At 41.0% G+C, this 18437-nt stretch overlaps 2 protein-coding genes across 2 annotated transcripts in view; one reads left to right on the plus strand and one right to left on the minus strand.

The window, feature by feature from the left end:
* The window catches only part of ece2a (endothelin converting enzyme 2a), a 157048-nt gene that overhangs the window by 31996 nt on the left and 106615 nt on the right, over positions 1-18437 (plus strand). The window lies entirely within an intron of this gene.
* Positions 509-4080, minus strand: LOC107372889 (uncharacterized). The gene is made up of 2 exons (XM_054731149.2): positions 705-4080; positions 509-612 (listed from the first exon to the last, which is right to left on the minus strand). The coding sequence occupies exon 1, from the start codon at positions 3878-3880 to the stop codon at positions 1166-1168; it is 2715 nt and encodes a 904-aa protein (XP_054587124.2). The 5' UTR covers positions 3881-4080; the 3' UTR covers positions 509-612; positions 705-1165.

Raw genomic sequence — 18437 nt, forward strand, 5'->3', positions numbered from 1 at the left:
TGTCCTTGGGTGCACTGACAGGTGGAAGTCACAGAGCAGTGTTGGGGAGTAGGTATGATTATGGAGGTGGCATGAGTGGTCTGATGAGTCAGGTGAACTTTAACCTTGGATCATCCTCATCATTCATACGCATTTAACATGCTGAGTGATTACCAATCAAGATAAAACACTTGTGAGAATTTCATTATTATGAGAGGTCAGGAATTTAGGAGTCAGTGTCATCTAGGGATGTGCGGATTCGATACTTTAGTATTTTTAGAATTGATACTCCGATTCTAGTTGTTTATGTTTTGGAATCAATACTCTTGTTAAAGTATCGATATCTGAGTAATTTTGAAGTGACGATGTGTATTTTCACTGGCGTTAGGAGGCAGTACATACCTAAATCATTGCAAGCAAGCATTATTTTTGTGTTCAAATAAAAACTTACCAACGGATGACCATTAGGGTCAACAACCCCCGGGAGTGCAACCTCCGGCAAAATAACAAGAACATCAGATTCCCTTTTGTGCCGGCTTGTTCACATACACGAGAGACACGAGCGTTCCTTTTACTGATGTTTAATGCGGTCTTGCGTCTTCTTACTCTTTACACCACATGAACACCGTAGAACTAATGAAAAAGCATAAATCATGTACAAATTAACAAGTTAGTTGCCTTAAGTTGGCTAACATACAGAATTTGTAAATAAAGAATAAACATACCACTTTGGCCTGCTAGTAGACAAACCGGTAGACTTGAAAACACTTTACCTTTTTCTCAAATGTTCTTAACTGGCACACATTTGTCCGTGCGCAGCAATAAAATCTCCGAAGCTTCGAGATACAGGAAGTGACGTCACAGCGCTCTTAAACATGCCTTATCAAAATAAACCAATTCAAAATTACTCAAATATCAAAAAGTATTAATTCTGTGCACCTGTAAATGCTACAAAATGTATTGAAAAACATGAAAAATAATACTTTCAATAAACATGTTAAATAAACTTACTAGGGCAATCACAAAATCACAGTGCCATCTTGTGGTGAAACTTTGAACAAAAAAGTTACTTAAACTGCATTTACACTCCCACCATCACACTGCAACTAGCATGGGTGATTCTAAATATGAATAAACAAGATAATGAACTTAGCAATATTACAAAATAGACATTACTTATGAGCCCTTACTCTGCTTCAAGCAAAAGTACAGTCTTGTGTATAGGTCTTTCTAAAACGGTCTTAGCTGAATGTTTTCCTTTGTTGTTCCGAGTAGTGTCACCGATGAGAAGTTTCACCTTTCTGACTCTGCCGTCAGCTCCTGGGGTGACTTCTACTACTCTGGCAAGTTTCCATTGGTTCCTTGGAACACAATCCTCTTGTAGCAGAACAATGTCATTTATCTGTGTGTTTCTGCGGTTCTTATTCCACTTTCTTCTCTGCTGCAGGTTTAACAGGTACTCCTTTCTCCATCTGGTCCAAAATACATTAGCCAAATACTGCACTCTTTTCCACCTTTTCTGCAGATAAATATCTTCTTTGACAAATTCGCCAGATGGTGGTGAGATCACTTCTGACTTCATGGTCAAAATATGGTTTGGCGTCAGCGGCTCTGGCCCTACAGGGTCGTTGATACACTCCACAGTTAATGGTCGACTATTTACAATTGCCATGGCTTCATACATGAAAGTTCTTAATGATGAAGTATCTAATCTTGAGGCAGACTGGTCGAGAATGGATCTTAGAACATTCCTTATAGTACGGATCTGTCTCTCCCAGACTCCGCCCATATGACTAGCAGCAGGTGGGTTGAAAACAAAAGTAATGCCCAGCTCTTTAACCTTCTCTTGAGTTGCTTGCGGGAACAGTTCGTTTCTTGCACCAACGAAATTAGTGCCTTGATCGCAATGTAATTGACTGATCTTGCCACGTATTGCGATGAAACAACGAAGTGCATTGAGAAAACAGTCTGTACTGAGGTCATCCAGGACTTCTATATGGATAGCTCTTGAGCACATGCATGTAAACAACAGTCCATATCTCTTTAATTCTTTCCTCCCTTCCTTTACACAGAATGGGCCGAAGCAGTCCATACCGCTGTATGTAAATGGAGGGGTGGCTTCCAGTCTTTCAGATGGCAAATCGTTCATCCGTTGATCTTGATTGCATTTCCTGTATTTCCTGCATTTAACACATTTGTATATGAACGATGACACTTCTGTACTGCAGCCAATAATCCATATGCCATTAGCACGTATTTCATTGACTGTCATCCCTCGACCTTGATGATGTATCTTCTCATGGAAGTGTTTGATGAGAAGCTGTGAAACATGATGCTCTTTTGGCAGGATAGCTGGATGTTTGATGTTAGGATGGAGTGACGCTTGTGTTAGTCTTCCTCCCACCCTCAGGATATTGTGTTTGTCAAGGAATGGACTTAACTGGTGTAACTTGGAGATTGATGCCTTGACTTCTTCCTTTTCTTTGAGCGACTTGATTTCTGTGCCAAATGATTCACTTTGGATGGTGCGTAAAATGAACTCCTCTGCATCCTTTCTTTCATCTAGCGTTGTGCTTTCCTTGGGCATTTCATTTAAGTTTTTTGCATACTTTACACGTCGCCGTAGTCTTGCTATTGCTTTGACAGCTCTTGTCCAATCTGAAAACTTGTGCAGTCGCTCTGAGAAAGGTTTATCTTCTTTTGTCTTCACTGTGAAAACTTGTGCAACCTTGAGTTCTGGGTCTTCCGTACTGATCTCGTTCACTTCGATTTCTTGTTTTGGTAGTTCCTTATCCCATAAGAAGCTCGGTCCTGTGAACCAATTGGAGTCTACAAGTTCCTTTGTCATGACTCCACGTGATGCGTGATCAGCAGGATTTTGTTGAGAGGCAACGTATTGCCATTGACTTGGTTCTGTACTTGACTTGATTCTCTGTACTCCTTTGGCAACAAATACATGGAATCGTTTTGCGTCATTGTTTATATAGCCAAGAACGACCTTGGAATCAGTCCAGTAGTACTGCTGAAGATCTTGGATTTCTAACTCGTTCTTTAGAAAGTTAGCAGTTTTTGCAGCTACTGCAGCCGCTGAAAGCTCCAATCTTGGGATGGTAACCACTTTAGTAGGAGCTACTCTGGCTTTCCCCATCACAAGGGTGCATTGCACGTTTCCAGATTTGGTCACAGTTCTTAAGTATGAGCACACCCCATAACTGTGTTCACTGGCATCAGCAAAACTGTGCAACTCATACTTCAGATCTTGGTTGAATGTTGGTGGTACATAACAACGTGGTATCTTTATGGAAGACAAGTTTTGAAGGTCCCTGAGCCAAGCTTCCCATTGAGGTTTGAGATCTTCTGGAAGTGGCTCATCCCAACCCAGTTTTTTCTGACACATTCTTTGAAGGATTCTTTTGCCAACTAGAATGAATGGAGCAACAAATCCAAGTGGGTCAAATATTGAAGCCACTGTGGAGAGCACTCCTCTTCTAGTGAAGGGGTTGTCCTTTACAACAACTCTAAAGCAAAATGTGTCTGAGGTTACACACCAATGAACCCCTAAAGCCCTTTCCATCTTTGGCTCACCAAGAGCTAGGTCCAAATCAGTTGCTCCAGCTGCACATTCTTTCTTTGGGATAGTGGCAATCACTGTTTTGCTGTTGCTGATGAACTTATGTAGGTGGAGCTTTCCTGTGTTACAGAGTTCTCTGGCTTCTTTCACAAGCAGAATTGCTTCTTGCTCTGAGTCCACGCTGGCCAACCCATCATCCACGTAGAAGTTGCGTTGTACAAACTTCACAGCAGCTTCACTAAACTTGCCTTCACCTTGAGCAGCTAGGTGCTTAAATCCAAAGTTCGCGCATCCAGGCGAGGATGCTGCACCGAATAAGTGCACTCTCATACGAAAAACTGATGGTGGCTTATCCAGATTGCCATCCTCTCTTTGTTTCTGCTTACAAAGTGGACTTCAGTTTTGAGCTTATGAGTGAGTTCTACTGCTGGCAGGACTTGTTTAACAATAACATGATGACTTACTCCTATTTCATCTTCATAATCATTCTCAGAGTTACTATAACCAATGATGCTCCAACCAAGCAGGGATTTCTGTGCAAATGGCTGGTCTCTTTTGCCACTAATCACCTCCAGAGGGAGTAAAGCTTGAGGACAGTTATATCCAATCAGCAATCCGACTTCACAGTCGAGCTTAGGAGCCATTTCTTCTGATAGATGTGAAAGATGGGGCCAACTCTCTGCGGTAGTGTTTGTGGGAATGTGTGACCTATTGGCAGGAATATAGCTTCTGGTGTAAGTTGTTGGCAGCTTGATTCTGACTTCAGAGTTCATTCCTCTTACTTGTAAGTCCTTTAACTTGTGACTTGACACAATCCTTGTTTTGGAGGTCATAGTGGAAATCTTGAGTTGGACAGGTTCAAATTTTGTATTCAGCGATTCAGCTGTGTTCTTCAGGATGAAAGTTGTATCACTTTGAGTGTCGAGCAAAGCATACACAAGCCTTTCTTTCTCTGGTTCATCCACGGTCGATACATAAACTGGGATAACTGAGGAAGTACAACCCTTTGATTTTTGTTGTAATACTCTGTTGGATGTGACTTGCTGAGATTCTTGCTCTTGTGCTTCAGACACCTTTTCTGTCTCCTGATTGTGGTTTGTTGGTTGTTGATTATTCTTTGCTCTTTTCTCTTTATCCCCCTTTTCCCTGTCTAGATGTAGACAACTTGGGTGAGGTTTCTGACATCTGTCGCACACACTTCTAGACTTACAGTTCTTAGAGTTATGACCATACTTGAGGCAACCAAAGCACAGGTTTTCAGCCTTCACAAACTTAACTCTTTCTTCAACTGATATTTCCATCATCTTTCGACATTTATGTAGTGTGTGACCAGGTTTCTTACAAAAGAGACATGTAACAAATGTCTTTTCATTTGAGCTTGTGTTAAGAGTTTTAGCACTCAGGGTACCACTTCTTCTTGATTTGTCTTTGTATGGATGCTTGTTATCAAATTCAGTTGGCTTTATTGCCTGTAGTGAGGTAATCGGGTTGCATGCAATTCTTGCTTCTTTATTTAAAAATTTAACAAAATGACTGAAGTCAGGAAACATTTTGTGTTCATCTTGGAACTCTGTAACTTTCCTGTTCCAACGTGCACTTAACCAATCAGGTAACTTTGCTGCTATTCTCTGATTTTCCACACAGTCATTTAAAACTTGTAAACCTTGGACATATAGAATGGCTGATTCAACACTTGTTAAGAAATCAGCAAACTCACGTAAATCTTTACAGTCCTTGGCTGTGATTTTAGGCCATGATTGAATCTTGTCACGATAAGACTTGCCAATCACAAAAGGATCTCCAAATCTGTCTTCGAGCATTTCCCAAGCAGCACAATATGCTGTATCTGTTCCAGCTAGAAAGTGACCTTCGATAGCCTTCTTAGCTGAACCTCCAACGTACTTTCTCAAGAAGAAAAGCTTTTCTTGTGTTGGCAGATTTTTGCGATCAACCAATGTTTGAAAAGACAGCTTCCAGTCATTATACTGCAGCGGGTCACCTGTGAAGACTGCAGGTTCAGGCACTGGAAGTCTATTGGCTGTGATTGCTTCAGCAAGTGTCTTTACAAGATCAATGGAGGCTGCTTCACATGCAATTGGAATTTCTGTTTTCTGGGCAAATCGTTGATTTGCAGGATCTTTAACTTGAGAAGGAATGAATGGCTTTGAGTGAACATTCAGAAAGCGTGATGGTAGAAGGGAGCTATCTTGTTTGACTTGTAAATGTACACTAGTAGGCGGTTCTTCACCCTCATTTTTTATGCTTTCAGCGTATTCTTTTAATCTTGCTTGTGCTGCATTGTGCTTTTGCAGCTCTTTCAATAGTTCCACTTCTTTTCTTTTCTCTTCCAATTTTGTCTTTATTGTAGTGCTCTCTGTTAGAAATTGGGCTCTTTTCTTTGCATCCTCAACTTCAAGTTCTCTGATTTCTTCCTCACATTGATGTTGTGTTTTCATTATTTTAATTACCTCTTCTGTTGCTGCCACTTCAGCTGCAGCTTCCTGTCTTTGTTGCAGTGAAACTAGAGATGACTGCCTGGACATTTCAGAGATGGACTTTGACTTAAATGTGATCCTTGAGCTGATGCTGGATGTACTGCTTTCAAACACAGATTCAGAATCTGGCCAAGGAATACTATCTGGCTCCCCATTTTCCTCCAAAAGGCACTTTGCCTTTGCTCTGGCAGCTTCACTGACAGCACAACAAACATCACATCTTCTCCGTATTTCTACATCAGGACTTTCAATCCTTCTAATATCATCATATGTGTTGCAGATATCAGTCATAATGGCATCTATGGCACTCACAGCTTCAGGTATTAAATCAATATCTTCATTTTTCACCATTCTCTTAAAAGAGTTTATGTGATATTTCCATTTCTTGTAGAATCGCTGAAAATCCTTGGTCAAACCATGTAACTTTGCATCTTCCAAAGATTTTCCCTTTTCAGTGAGTGTGCGTGTGCGCTGGCTTCTGCGTGGGTTTTCTGATTGTGAATTAATAGATATTGAGGACTGTTGAGCTTCCTCTCCATTTGGCTGTTCTTCTGTATCCACTTGCCTTTCATCATCTTGTGTTTTAAGCTCAGCACAACTTACAGTGGGCTTACTTTCATCTGCCATTTTGTTTTGATATCACTTTTATGAACTTATTTCAATTTTGGCCATGTACCTTTAATCTTAATTGATGCAAACTGCTATTTCTTTTGATGGAGAAGCCACATTCAGTGCAACAATCCACAAGCGCTTGCGCTACTTTCAAGACACAAACTTGAGTGCTTGCTTATTTAGCTTCTGCTTGTTAGCTTGTTTCATGTGTTTGTCCAAACACGTGATACTTCCCTTAGCACGTCGGTAGCATCCCTTGCTAATAGCTTGCTTCCAACCGTCTCCTCCGAGGCAGTGTAGTGTTCTACTGTGCCGGCTTGTTCACATACACGAGAGACACGAGCGTTCCTTTTACTGATGTTTAATGCGGTCTTGCGTCTTCTTACTCTTTACACCACATGAACACTGTAGAACTAATGAAAAAGCATAAATCATGTACAAATTAACAAGTTAGTTGCCTTAAGTTGGCTAACATACAGAATTTGTAAATAAAGAATAAACATACCACTTTGGCCTGCTAGTAGACAAACCGGTAGACTTGAAAACACTTTACCTTCTTCTCAAATGTTCTTAACTGGCACACATTTGTCCGTGCGCAGCAATAAAATCTCCGAAGCTTCGAGATACAGGAAGTGACGTCACAGCGCTCTTAAACATGCCTTATCAAAATAAACCAATTCAAAATTACTCAAATATCAAAAAGTATTAATTCTGTGCACCTGTAAATGCTACAAAATGTATTGAAAAACATGAAAAATAATACTTTCAATAAACATGTTAAATAAACTTACTAGGGCAATCACAAAATCACAGTGCCATCTTGTGGTGAAACTTTGAACAAAAAAGTTACTTAAACTGCATTTACACCTTTCATCACTGGCAACAAGTGAAGAGTAGAGCTGAACGATTTTAAGAAAATATTAAATTGCAATTTTTCCAGCAGAAATTGCGATTTTGGTTCAATTCACGATTTTCTGCAAAGGTCCAACATTAGCCTGCCATGCCATCCTGTAGATTAAGTGAAAAGATGGTCTAGATTCTAATCTAGTACAACAAATCATTCACATTAATATTTACTATTTAATCATAGAATTAAAACAGTTACAGTTTTTCTCAAATGCTAAAGCACAATTCCTGAAACCTTGCTCCCTTTTCTCAAAACTTTAAACACAAAACCTCAACTTCAAGCACGATTTACAAAACCTCTCATTCCGATTGCAAAATCAAACTTTTGCCTCAAAACAGTTTTAGCTGTGCTCAAAATCAAACACTACTCTCAAATCATAAACAAATTACTCAAAATTACATACACCATCAAGCAGTCAGTAAACAATACACCAAAAAATAGAAAGCACAATGTTCAGGGCCATACAATTTGTTTAATGTACCATATATGCAGCCTGCAGTCCATTGTGCTACAGTGTTCAATGACAGTGAAAAAAAAATACATGAAATGAAAAACATCAAAGGACTAAACATGTTATCAATGGGCCTCTTCTTGTCTGTGGGCTGGGTCAGGCCACAGCACTTCATCGACATCACATGCAATATTTTACCTTCTGAGGCTCAAATTGGGTTGCACTCCTGCTTCCCTCATTGTCAGCCCATCGACAACAACATGGTCTATGATGGTTGCTCACATTTCATTGGATATTTCCACTCTTTGTCTTGCTCTTCCTCTTCATCCTCCTCTTTCTCTTTCTTGCCCTCCTCATCCCCCACCTTGCATACGCACCCGTCCTTGTCCTCTCACATGAATTCTTCTATCCATTGTTACACTTTCCTCATTCCCACCTTGAACAACCGGTTTGCTCTCTGAACTTGCTTATATTGGTTGTCACATCATTTGAAACAAGTGAAATCTATTTTGACTGATTATGTTCAATCAATTACATTTGTGCTCTTGTTATGGGTGAATGTGTGTCAATTCCCTTTCGATCCTTTTCAGAGAGAAATTTCACCGGCGGGTATTTCTGTGAAAAACTTTGCTCAAGATCACGAATCTTTTCTCTCAAAGGAGACACGACTTCATCAATTTTCTGTTCAATCTTCACGTCTCCTTGTTCCTGTATGTTCCATTATGGATGACATGTACATTAGAGTGCAGAATGTTGAGAATGCGTTTAGAGTTTTGCTAAACCGTGCGAAATGGTTTAAGGTTTTGACAACAGGCTCAACATTTAGCTTAATGAGTTCAAGCAACTGAGAACTTTCTTCAGTCAATGGATTTTAGTGTTTTAGCAATTGAGAAAAAACTGTAAAGCTATTAATATTTTCTCCCATTTATTTTTTTATGTGTTTGTAAAGCAACTTGTGCTTGTGATTTTTATCTGGAGAGGAGCTTTATAAAAACATGCTCTACTCCAAAAATTCATGGAGGAAATCTGTAGGTAGAAATAACTTTTAAATGTATTAAATAAAAAATGCACACAGTTTTCCCTGCATTACCAAGGCAAGCTGAAGCTGTCTGATAATTTTTCCTCACTAAAACATCAGTTCCGTTGTCGGTACAGGATCTGCTCGGGTGCAAGATCGGCTTGGGGTCCTTCGACTGCCGATGACGTCAAAGTAGTTGATTCGGTGAACATGAACCTTACGGAAGTTACGTAATCACGTTACATTGTTATCACGGTCCAGGCAAATGTTTCTGTTGGAAAGATGGAAATTTTTTACAAAGAAATCCATCATTGCCTCTTTGAAAATACACTTTTAGCATAGAGCTGTATGTATATTAGGGCTGAACGATTAATTGTATGTGCAATTAAATTGCGATGTGACAAAAGGAGATTTTCTAAACACAAAGGCTGCAAGGCAAAGGCAGTGGGTGGTTAGCGCAATGCTAATACACATGGAAAAACCCATAGGAATGCTAATGCTAATATCACGGATTACAAATTATGAATTAGAAACGTGCCAAATGATTACATTTGGAGTCTAATAGAAAGTAAAACTACCATCAATCAAATAAGTACAGACAGGTATTTTAGTAAAGCCAGAAAACTTTTAACTCCAGAGTTTTGGCTATAGCAGCTATGAGCGTAACTGAACTACGCATGGAAAAGACGTCAAAACTCTAAACACAAAATACTTCAATAAACAGGACACACTTCTTTCTTGCAAATACAAAATTTCCGCACCGCGCACCTAGGAAATTTTCTAACCACGCGGACAGTCAGATGCGGACAAACATGGCGGACCGACAAGAACTAGTATGGCAGAAGTTCGTAAATACAGACATTTGTATGATTCAGCTCTCAGAGATCACCGTGATCAACATCTTGTTAATAATTCTTGGAGAGAAATAACTCGCACTGTCGGAAAAGACGAGGATGCTGTTAAAAATGCTGGAATGCCATGCTGTAAACAACAGTAGTTTCTACTTCTACTGTGGTTTAGTGTTGGATGCATGCTGTAGAGCTCCATGCTGCCCCGTTCAGTTTGGGAGAATAATGGCTCACCGCAGAGACAAGCCGCATGAACCATAAACGCTGCGAGTTGTGAAGCGCTTTCCATCTGCGAGCCGCATCACCAAGCTTAAAGCTCCACTAACATTAGGTTTAGCGGCGCGCCCATCCGGTTGTCACTGAGCTGTGTGGCTCTTTTTATATAAAAGTTCTATCGACCCGTTCTCAAATATCTATCAAGGAAAAGTTATTTCAAAATATGTAATTTTATCACCCCGTCCTTTAACAATTTAAAATGGGGGAACACTGACATTCCCACAGGCTGCTGAGAAGGAAATCTGTTTCAATATAACCTTCCTTCCAACATGATTGAGACATTAAACTGTTTTGTGATTGTTTCATTTTAAAATTCTTACATATAGCTCCTTTAACATGTGCAGAAAATGCTTGGAAAGTATTTTACTAGTTGTAGTCATGATCATTTGAAGACGATAGTTGCTCTCACAATAAAGCAGGCCATTCATGGTTTTGTGTTAGTCATGAGGTCCTAGTGAAGGGGAGCCAAAATGACATACTTTCAAATTCAGTGGCTCTAAAAAAGTTAATATATCCTAGAGTTACACAATATATCATTCACTTACTGAAACTGTAATATTTACCATACCAATTTTGAAAAGGATTCTTATAAATTGTATTCACAGAAAATATATTTGGTTGGTAGATGGTCATCTGTTTATGCCCACAGCTATCATGTAGATTTGATAGCTTCCTTATGACAGAATCAGGATATCACTATAGGGTTGCTTATTGGCAAGATACGATACAGTACTACGCAAAAGCTGTGGGCAGGTGTGATAAAATGCTGTAAACAAAGAATGATATCAAAATGGAAGTGTTAATCATTTATTTTCATCAACAAAAAGCAGTTAATGAACATAAGAGAAATCTAAATAAAAAAAAATTTGGTGTGACAACCCCTCCCCGTCTAAACACCATCAATTATTCTACACTTGCACATATTTTTTGAAGGAACTGGGCTGGTAGGGTTGTCCAAACATTTAGGAGGACGAACCACAGATCTTCTGTGAATGTACCGTAGTCTTCCCCCCATCTTTCTGTCTCTTCATTTAATACCAGAAACACCAACATGTTGAGATCAAGGCTCTGTGGGGGTCCCACCATCACTTCCTGGACTTCTTGATCTTTTCGCTGAAGATCGTTCTGAATGACTTTGGCTGTATGGGCTCACACACTTTGTACACTGATACAAATTAACAATGGAAAACTTAGACGCTTCTAAGACACATCGGTGATATTGCGAGATCTCGTCCCATCAAAACGAAGGTGGTAAAAGCCACTGCCACCTAGCAGTTGGAGTTTGAATTGCACCACACAAAAGAAGCTAGTGTTTGCATGTTAGTTCTCAAATAAAAGTAAATACACTGCTTTTAAATATCACTTCACACAACAAAATGTTTCAGTGTAAATTCAGCATTATCACAAATGCATGTTGTCTGAATGTTCAGCCCTGCACTGATTAAAGATGATAGACATAGTTGTAAAAAAGAGTGTTCAATGAACTTTATGAACTTTTATTTGGTTAATTTTATGGAATATTTAAAACCGACAGAAAGGAAAGAGGAATGGCTTTGAGATGGAGAAAGAAATGAGCTGCAGATTTTCACAAATCCCACTTATGGGAGTCCTTCCAAACCTCATGTTTCTGTGCTGATTAAATCCAACACACACACACACACACACACACACACACACACACACACACACACACACACACACACACACACACACACACACACACACACACACACACAGTCACATGCATGCGTACACACACACACGCACATACACACATACACACACCACACAGTCGCATGGATGCACACACACACACATGCACACACGCACCTTTAAACTGTGTCACCCCTAAAGCTGGGCGGACACTGTGCGACTTTTTCACTCGTAGCACTCAGCTTCAGCTCAAACTGTACGACTTCTCATGAGTCATGTGCTCACACTGTAAGACCCAGTTCTGCTCCTGATGTTTGAGCTGCAGCTAGAACAAGACAAAGCTCTTAGTTTAAAGAAACGGAGTCCCATTTTCCTCGTGCATACTATGTTTTAAAAGAGCAAATGGATGTGTTTCCTGTCACCGTGTGCTACCAAGCTTCAGGAAAGCTGCTAAGTGGTGGCTCCATGATTATTTGATGATTAAAGAATCTGAATATCACATTTGGTTTTTATACTGTGGGTAGCTGCATTAATAAAACACTGAATCCGTCACTTATTTTCCCCTCATATCATCTTAATAACTTACTTTTCTGTATTTCCTTTAAACAAGACATAAAAAAGAATACAAATATTAGTTTTTTTCATTAACTAGCATTTTGATTTGACCTTTGACGCTGTTCACCTTGTGCCCCTGAGCATTCTCACGACTTGAGACAACATCTCACGCTTCACACCTCTGTTTCTCCTCGCCTCCTCTGCATGTTGCTGTTTTCAGGTCTGTTTTTGCACCTCCCTCCACATATGTCTGCCTTTCTGTGTTCACCCTTTGCACACCGTCGGTTCCTCTCATCTCTGCAGGAGTCTGCAGCCCAGGTTACATAATTTGTAGAGAGAAGTAGGGGGAGCAGTGGTTAACGCAAGGAAGTGAAATGGATTGAAGAAGGGAAGACTGTGCTGTTCGCCTGATAAATCAGATGTACTTGTGTAACCGAGGCACTGATCCAGCCCCAACTTCATTTTCTTGGTGATTATTGTTGTTTGTGCGCAACTGCAGGGTTTCTGGATGGATTCACTACATTTACTGTCTTTCTTACTTAAACTGCTGCTATTTCTTTGCTCTCTGTGACATGTTTTTAAACTCGTAGATTGTTGAGTTCATTTTCAAAAGCTGACATCTGGTTTAACTCTGCACTCCTCTCCATTTTGCTCTTCCTCTCTCTCACTTCTTCTCTTCCTCTCTGTGCCCCTCCCCGTCTCCATCACGATTACACTTTGCCTCGCTGACCTGCAGTGATGTAACTACACTTTGGCAGCAGACTTCACCCTTGATAAGCATTACACCGTCCCATCTTTTGGAGCGCTCACTCCTCTCTGCCGCTCACTCTTCTCGCTCAGACCTGTTATTCCAGGTCCTAATCTCGTTCCCAATTTATTCCCCAGCAATGGGTTGAAATGAGTGCAGAGAATGAGATTGAAAGGGGGAGAAGGAGAATGTAGAAAAGTTCCCCAGATGATTCATCACTCTGGCTGCATGACAGCTAAACTCTGGTTTTGTTATGATATAAAAGATATTTGGGCCAGTGTGCTTTTGTATTTTCTGCTATAACCTGCAGAAAATAAACAAAAAACAAAAGTATGTTTTACCTATTTAGAAGATTCAGCATTGATTAGTCCACGGGTTGCATTTGTTCTCTAGCTCACCTCCTGCTCTTGTTTATTTTCCTCACTTCTGCAAAGAGTTGCTGTGATTTTAGCCCACAGCTAATATAAAACCAGACATCAGGAGCTGAAGGTCACCAAAATAATATGATACCGGCCATTCTGTAATTAGAGATTGGATTGGGATATCCTGACTTAACAAGTTTTAAATCACATAATATAGAAAATAGATATTTTTTACTATAATTTTTACAAAGAGTTTGCATCAGTGGGTCACTGTAAGCCCATAACAGGTTTGTGTTCATATTTCCATGCAGCTAAATTCCTAGCAGCTGTATTAAAACCTCCTCTTAAGATCCTGTAGCCAAAGTGGGATGCCAAAGCCCACGACGGCTCGCTGCTCCTCTGAGAGCTCAGGAAACAAAAACCCTGATGAAACAACCTCCTCACAGGGACACAGAGGCACAGTGTTGGCCCTGATTACATTTCAGTCTCATTATTTTTGATTGTCGGATAGCTAGAGTTGAAATGTTTTTCATAAATGTAAATAGTTGACTGCAGGGAAATAATTATAAAAAGGGTCAGCTGTATGTCCACCAGCACTGATTTTAATCTGCATCTTTGTGTGGATTTGTACGTGGGTATTAGTATGTATGTGATTTTAGTTTGGGGGAAGGGTCGGCGCAGACGATGTGTATTCACTATGATTTGCAAAGGGCCGGGTATTACAAGGTGAAGCTTTTAATCCGTGTTGTGTCTCTCTCATTCTTTTACTTTCATTTCAGGCAGGGAAATATGTCAGGTCATCTGCCTTCATAACCGGGAAGATGAAGTAATGTGGTATAAAAATGGAGAAAGCAGCATTTGCATGAATACTATAACATTTGTACCTAACCACATCACAATAAGTTCTGCATGTATTTTTGCAACTGTGCTTTCTCCTTTTATTATTCATGGTGAACAAATATCTTATGGTCTAAAACTGGAGCTTGTAAACCTTGCTTAACCTTGTGTGTGTGTGTGTGTGTGTGTGTGTGTGTGTGTGTGTGTGTGTGTGTGTGTGCATGTGTGCGTGCGTGCCAGTGATAACAGTCCAGGAGTGATGCCAGACTCAACACTTAGCCTGGCCCTGCCTTATTTGATTGTGTGTGTTCGGAGGCTTGGGACCTGTCCTAGCTCTCTCATCACGTATGCTGTTGAAGTCTGCGCTGCAGCAGAGGAGCCTAATGGAGAAAGCAGGATGGAAAAGAGAGATTCGGAGAAAGACTATGACTACGTCATGCCACCCGCCCTCTTCCAGCCTCTGTGCTTCTCTTTATCTTCACACTTGCCAATTACGCCTTTTCACATGTATCTATCCCTGCCTGCTTCTCTTCCGCATCTCTTCCTTTTTACCCTCTACTCCACCCTCTAAATTCCTCCTTTTCTCCTCATTCATTTCCCTGCCATTCACATCCCCAGCTCTCTCATTTCCATCAAATTGAAAGTCATTCATACCTCTCCTTCTTCCAACCCTCTGTAGCCTGGAGAAAGCTGTCCAGATTTCCTCCTGGCACTGCAGAACCGTGACTTCAAAACATCACAAAAATCACCTATACTCATCTTTGACTTCCTCTTCCCTTGTCCATATAAGTCCTTCCTTTGTGCTGAATGAGTGACATCCCAGAGCTGGTCTGATTCAAGCAGCTGCAGTGACAGATCCCTTCTTTTCCCCCTCCAAATGGTGGAGATGGGAACGTGTTTTTACTGTCTGGAGCCTCCTGGGAAATACCAGCAGCAAAACCATTGTTTCACACTCATACTGTCTGACTTGTCCTGTCCTTCTTCACACCTCCTCCACTTCATCTTGATTTTTTTCTCATTGATCAGAACAGTCAGCTCCTGCCAAAGAGGACATGGTCATGATCCAGGGAAAAGAGATTATTAAATTTGTTTCAGTGAGTGTTCTCCATGTCGTACAGTCAGAGCAGCAGCCGCTACTCACTCACTCACTGACTGCAGGAATTATAGACTGATCTGAATCACAAACATTTAGAGAAATCATTGCTTCCTGTGAAAGTATCAGACAAGCATCTGGATGGCTGGATGAATGAAAGTGTGTAAGTGCTTGTCTGGTGGAGCGTAATGTAGAGTAGCGTTGACTCATTGGCATATTGCATGTGGCAGCAGACTAGAGGAGGGGACGAAGCAGGCTGCTTTAATCACCATCTTCACCTACCAGCATGTCTCAGAGGCTGACTCTTTCTTCATTATTCATCAGCAACGTCATTGCTCTCAGCTGCTCATTGAAAACTTGAAAGTGAACTGCAAACCCTGCATTCCTAGCACAAACTGCACTACCACTGCAGTTGTAACAGACATGTTATGTAGAGAACAGGAAAACCTATTGATCTTATCCTTAGGTTTGAATGATTTATGTTGAATTATCAATTTTCAGCACCTGCACCAGTTTAATACCAGTCGCAGCAGCAGGAGTAGACACTCTGGCCTGAAGATGCCCTGAAGAAGGTCACATGCTGTCGTGTTCTGTGTCCTCTTGGTCCCCAGCTCCCTCCTGTTTGTCCTCTGCGTTCTCCTCATGTGTCTCCTGGTGTTTCCCAGCTTCTCAGGTCTCCCCTAGTCACCCCTCTGTAGTTTTATTTTCTATGGGTTCAGCTTTTCATTTTCTTAGTTCCCTTTAGTGTTTGTGTCCTTCCCCACTTGTTAATTGGTCTCCCTTACTCCTCCTGTCATTAGTTGTTTATCTTTGCCCTTAGTTTCTAGGTTTAGTTATTTAGTGTTTTCATAGGTTATGTTATTATTATATTCTATTCTATCTTCCCCTCTGCTTGGTTTTCTCTTCCCATTTAGTTTATTGATTTCACCTGTCCTCCCTCTAGGCCTCACTCCTCACACCTGTCACCTGTTCCCCTGATTGCTTTCCTTGTGTTAAAAGCCTGTCTTGTCCTTCAGTGTTTGTTGGGTCATTGTCGTATGTGTTGCGTTGGTCGGTCCCCTCTCCAGTCGCTCCGAGTCCATGCTCATGTGTGAGCTTTGTTAATTTTGAGTTTTCAGTTAGTTTTTGAGTGTTAGTCTTATTTTGTAGCCTGGCAAGCCAGACTAAATAAATGTATTATATAATCTGGCAACGCTCCATCGACGGCTTTCGGTTGTGGGGCGGGTTCTACTATTGTCTTTCATCTGATCTCCGCATGCTACTGGACAATGAATGTGACATACTCACCGCAACAGCTATCGGTAAATGAGGCAGCCTGCAGTTGAAGGAGAAAACATAATTTTTTCTTTCAATAAAGCACTTAAATACATCTATCTGCTCCTGATTCTAATGAAGCCAAGTTCCAATAGTCCAAAATTGATGTAAAAGCTGTTTCAAACGAGCTGTCGCCATCTTGGCTGTGTCTCAATTCAGGGTCTACATCCTTCGAAGGACCAGTCTACTCGGCTGACGTGGGCGGGGTCCTCCGTCGGCCGAGTTGACTAGATGTTAACGCTGTGAATTTGGACAGGCCTAGCCCTCATGAATTACCGCCACTCCCTCGGCGAACGTTCCGTCACCTAACAACCGTGGAACCGCTGAGCAGAAGGGAGAAGGAACTTTAAACGATGGAGCTCGAAGTTTTATTTAGCTTTTTAATCATTTCCTTGACTGTTGGAGAGCTAATTGAGAGAAAATACTTTCGACAAGCTGAGCCTGAGCAAAGATGTGATCATAGTTTTTAATACTTTCTAAGGGTCTTAATTTGACCAAAACCGATTTATCACCTATTAAGACTTTTCAAGACCCAGCGGGATACCCTCTAGTAAACAATTCTCATTTGTAAACAAAAATAAAATTCAAGAGTTTAATGCAGAACTGATTTTATTTAGATATTTCTTTTATATGTACATGTTTAATATTCCTTAACCATTTTTTCTAGCAAAGTAAAAAGCCTGTCAAAGTTCTTCCTTCTCTCCTGTGCCCTCTGCTGCTCTGCCTCCCTCTGCAGCCTCATGTCCTCCCTGATCAGCTCCAGAAGCTGGTCATCGCTGCCACCTTCCCCTGGATGCCCATTTTCTCCAAAATAGTCTTAACAAACATGTAAGAAAAGAAACAGGAAGAGAAAAGACAGAGGAAAGAGGACAACAGGTTATTCCTTTCATGTTTTCACAGAAAAAACTAAACTCAAACAAGTTTTTAAAATATGAGATGTTATTGTACCTCCATGCCACAGCCGCCAAATACTTTGCTCCAGTGAACATGTGGTCCATCTCTGTCCTAAGCTTAATAAAGTCCGTGGTTTTCTCTTTTGTCCTTAAAATACAAACTCCTATTAAAATCAGGGGGAAAACGTAGCGGGAGAAGTATGACACCGAGCGGCCGAACATACGAGCCGAGACCGCAATACAAGCACTTTTACTGTAACATTTCTAACTAAAATAACGTTCATGTATCACAAAAAGCCCTTAACCTAACAGTTTTCAAGTTTATACTGACATTTATATGCGCAATCCTCTCCGACAGCTCCCACTTCACTGTCCGCCATTGTTTTTAAAAGTTCTGCCGTCCGGCCCGCAAGGCATCTTGGGAAATGTAAACCACTGAAGGATACACCGAACCCATCCTTCATACAGGCGAAAAGAAGGCTGAATTCGTTGACCGCATTTGAAGGAGTCTTCGAATTGGGACAGGCCAAGTCGCGGCGCTGTGACGTCACCGGCCGACGAATCCGGCCGACGAAGGATGCAGTCCCTGAATTGAGACACAGCCCTTGTTTCACTCTGTTGCATCATCCCACCCACCAGGCATATAGAGTGCCCTCATTGGCCCACAAAGTGGATAAAGCTCTGTGATTTATTCACTAAGCAGAAAGAGCACTATGATTGGCCCACCATTATGGACCAATCACAGCTCTTTGTTTTTGAAACCCCTCTAGAGAGCCGTGATTGGCCAGCCAGAATGCTGTTAGGGGTTCCAGAGGTTCCAGTGGA

Source organism: Nothobranchius furzeri, chromosome 11 (genome assembly GCF_043380555.1).
Source record: "Nothobranchius furzeri strain GRZ-AD chromosome 11, NfurGRZ-RIMD1, whole genome shotgun sequence".
Lineage (NCBI taxonomy): Eukaryota > Metazoa > Chordata > Actinopteri > Cyprinodontiformes > Nothobranchiidae > Nothobranchius > Nothobranchius furzeri.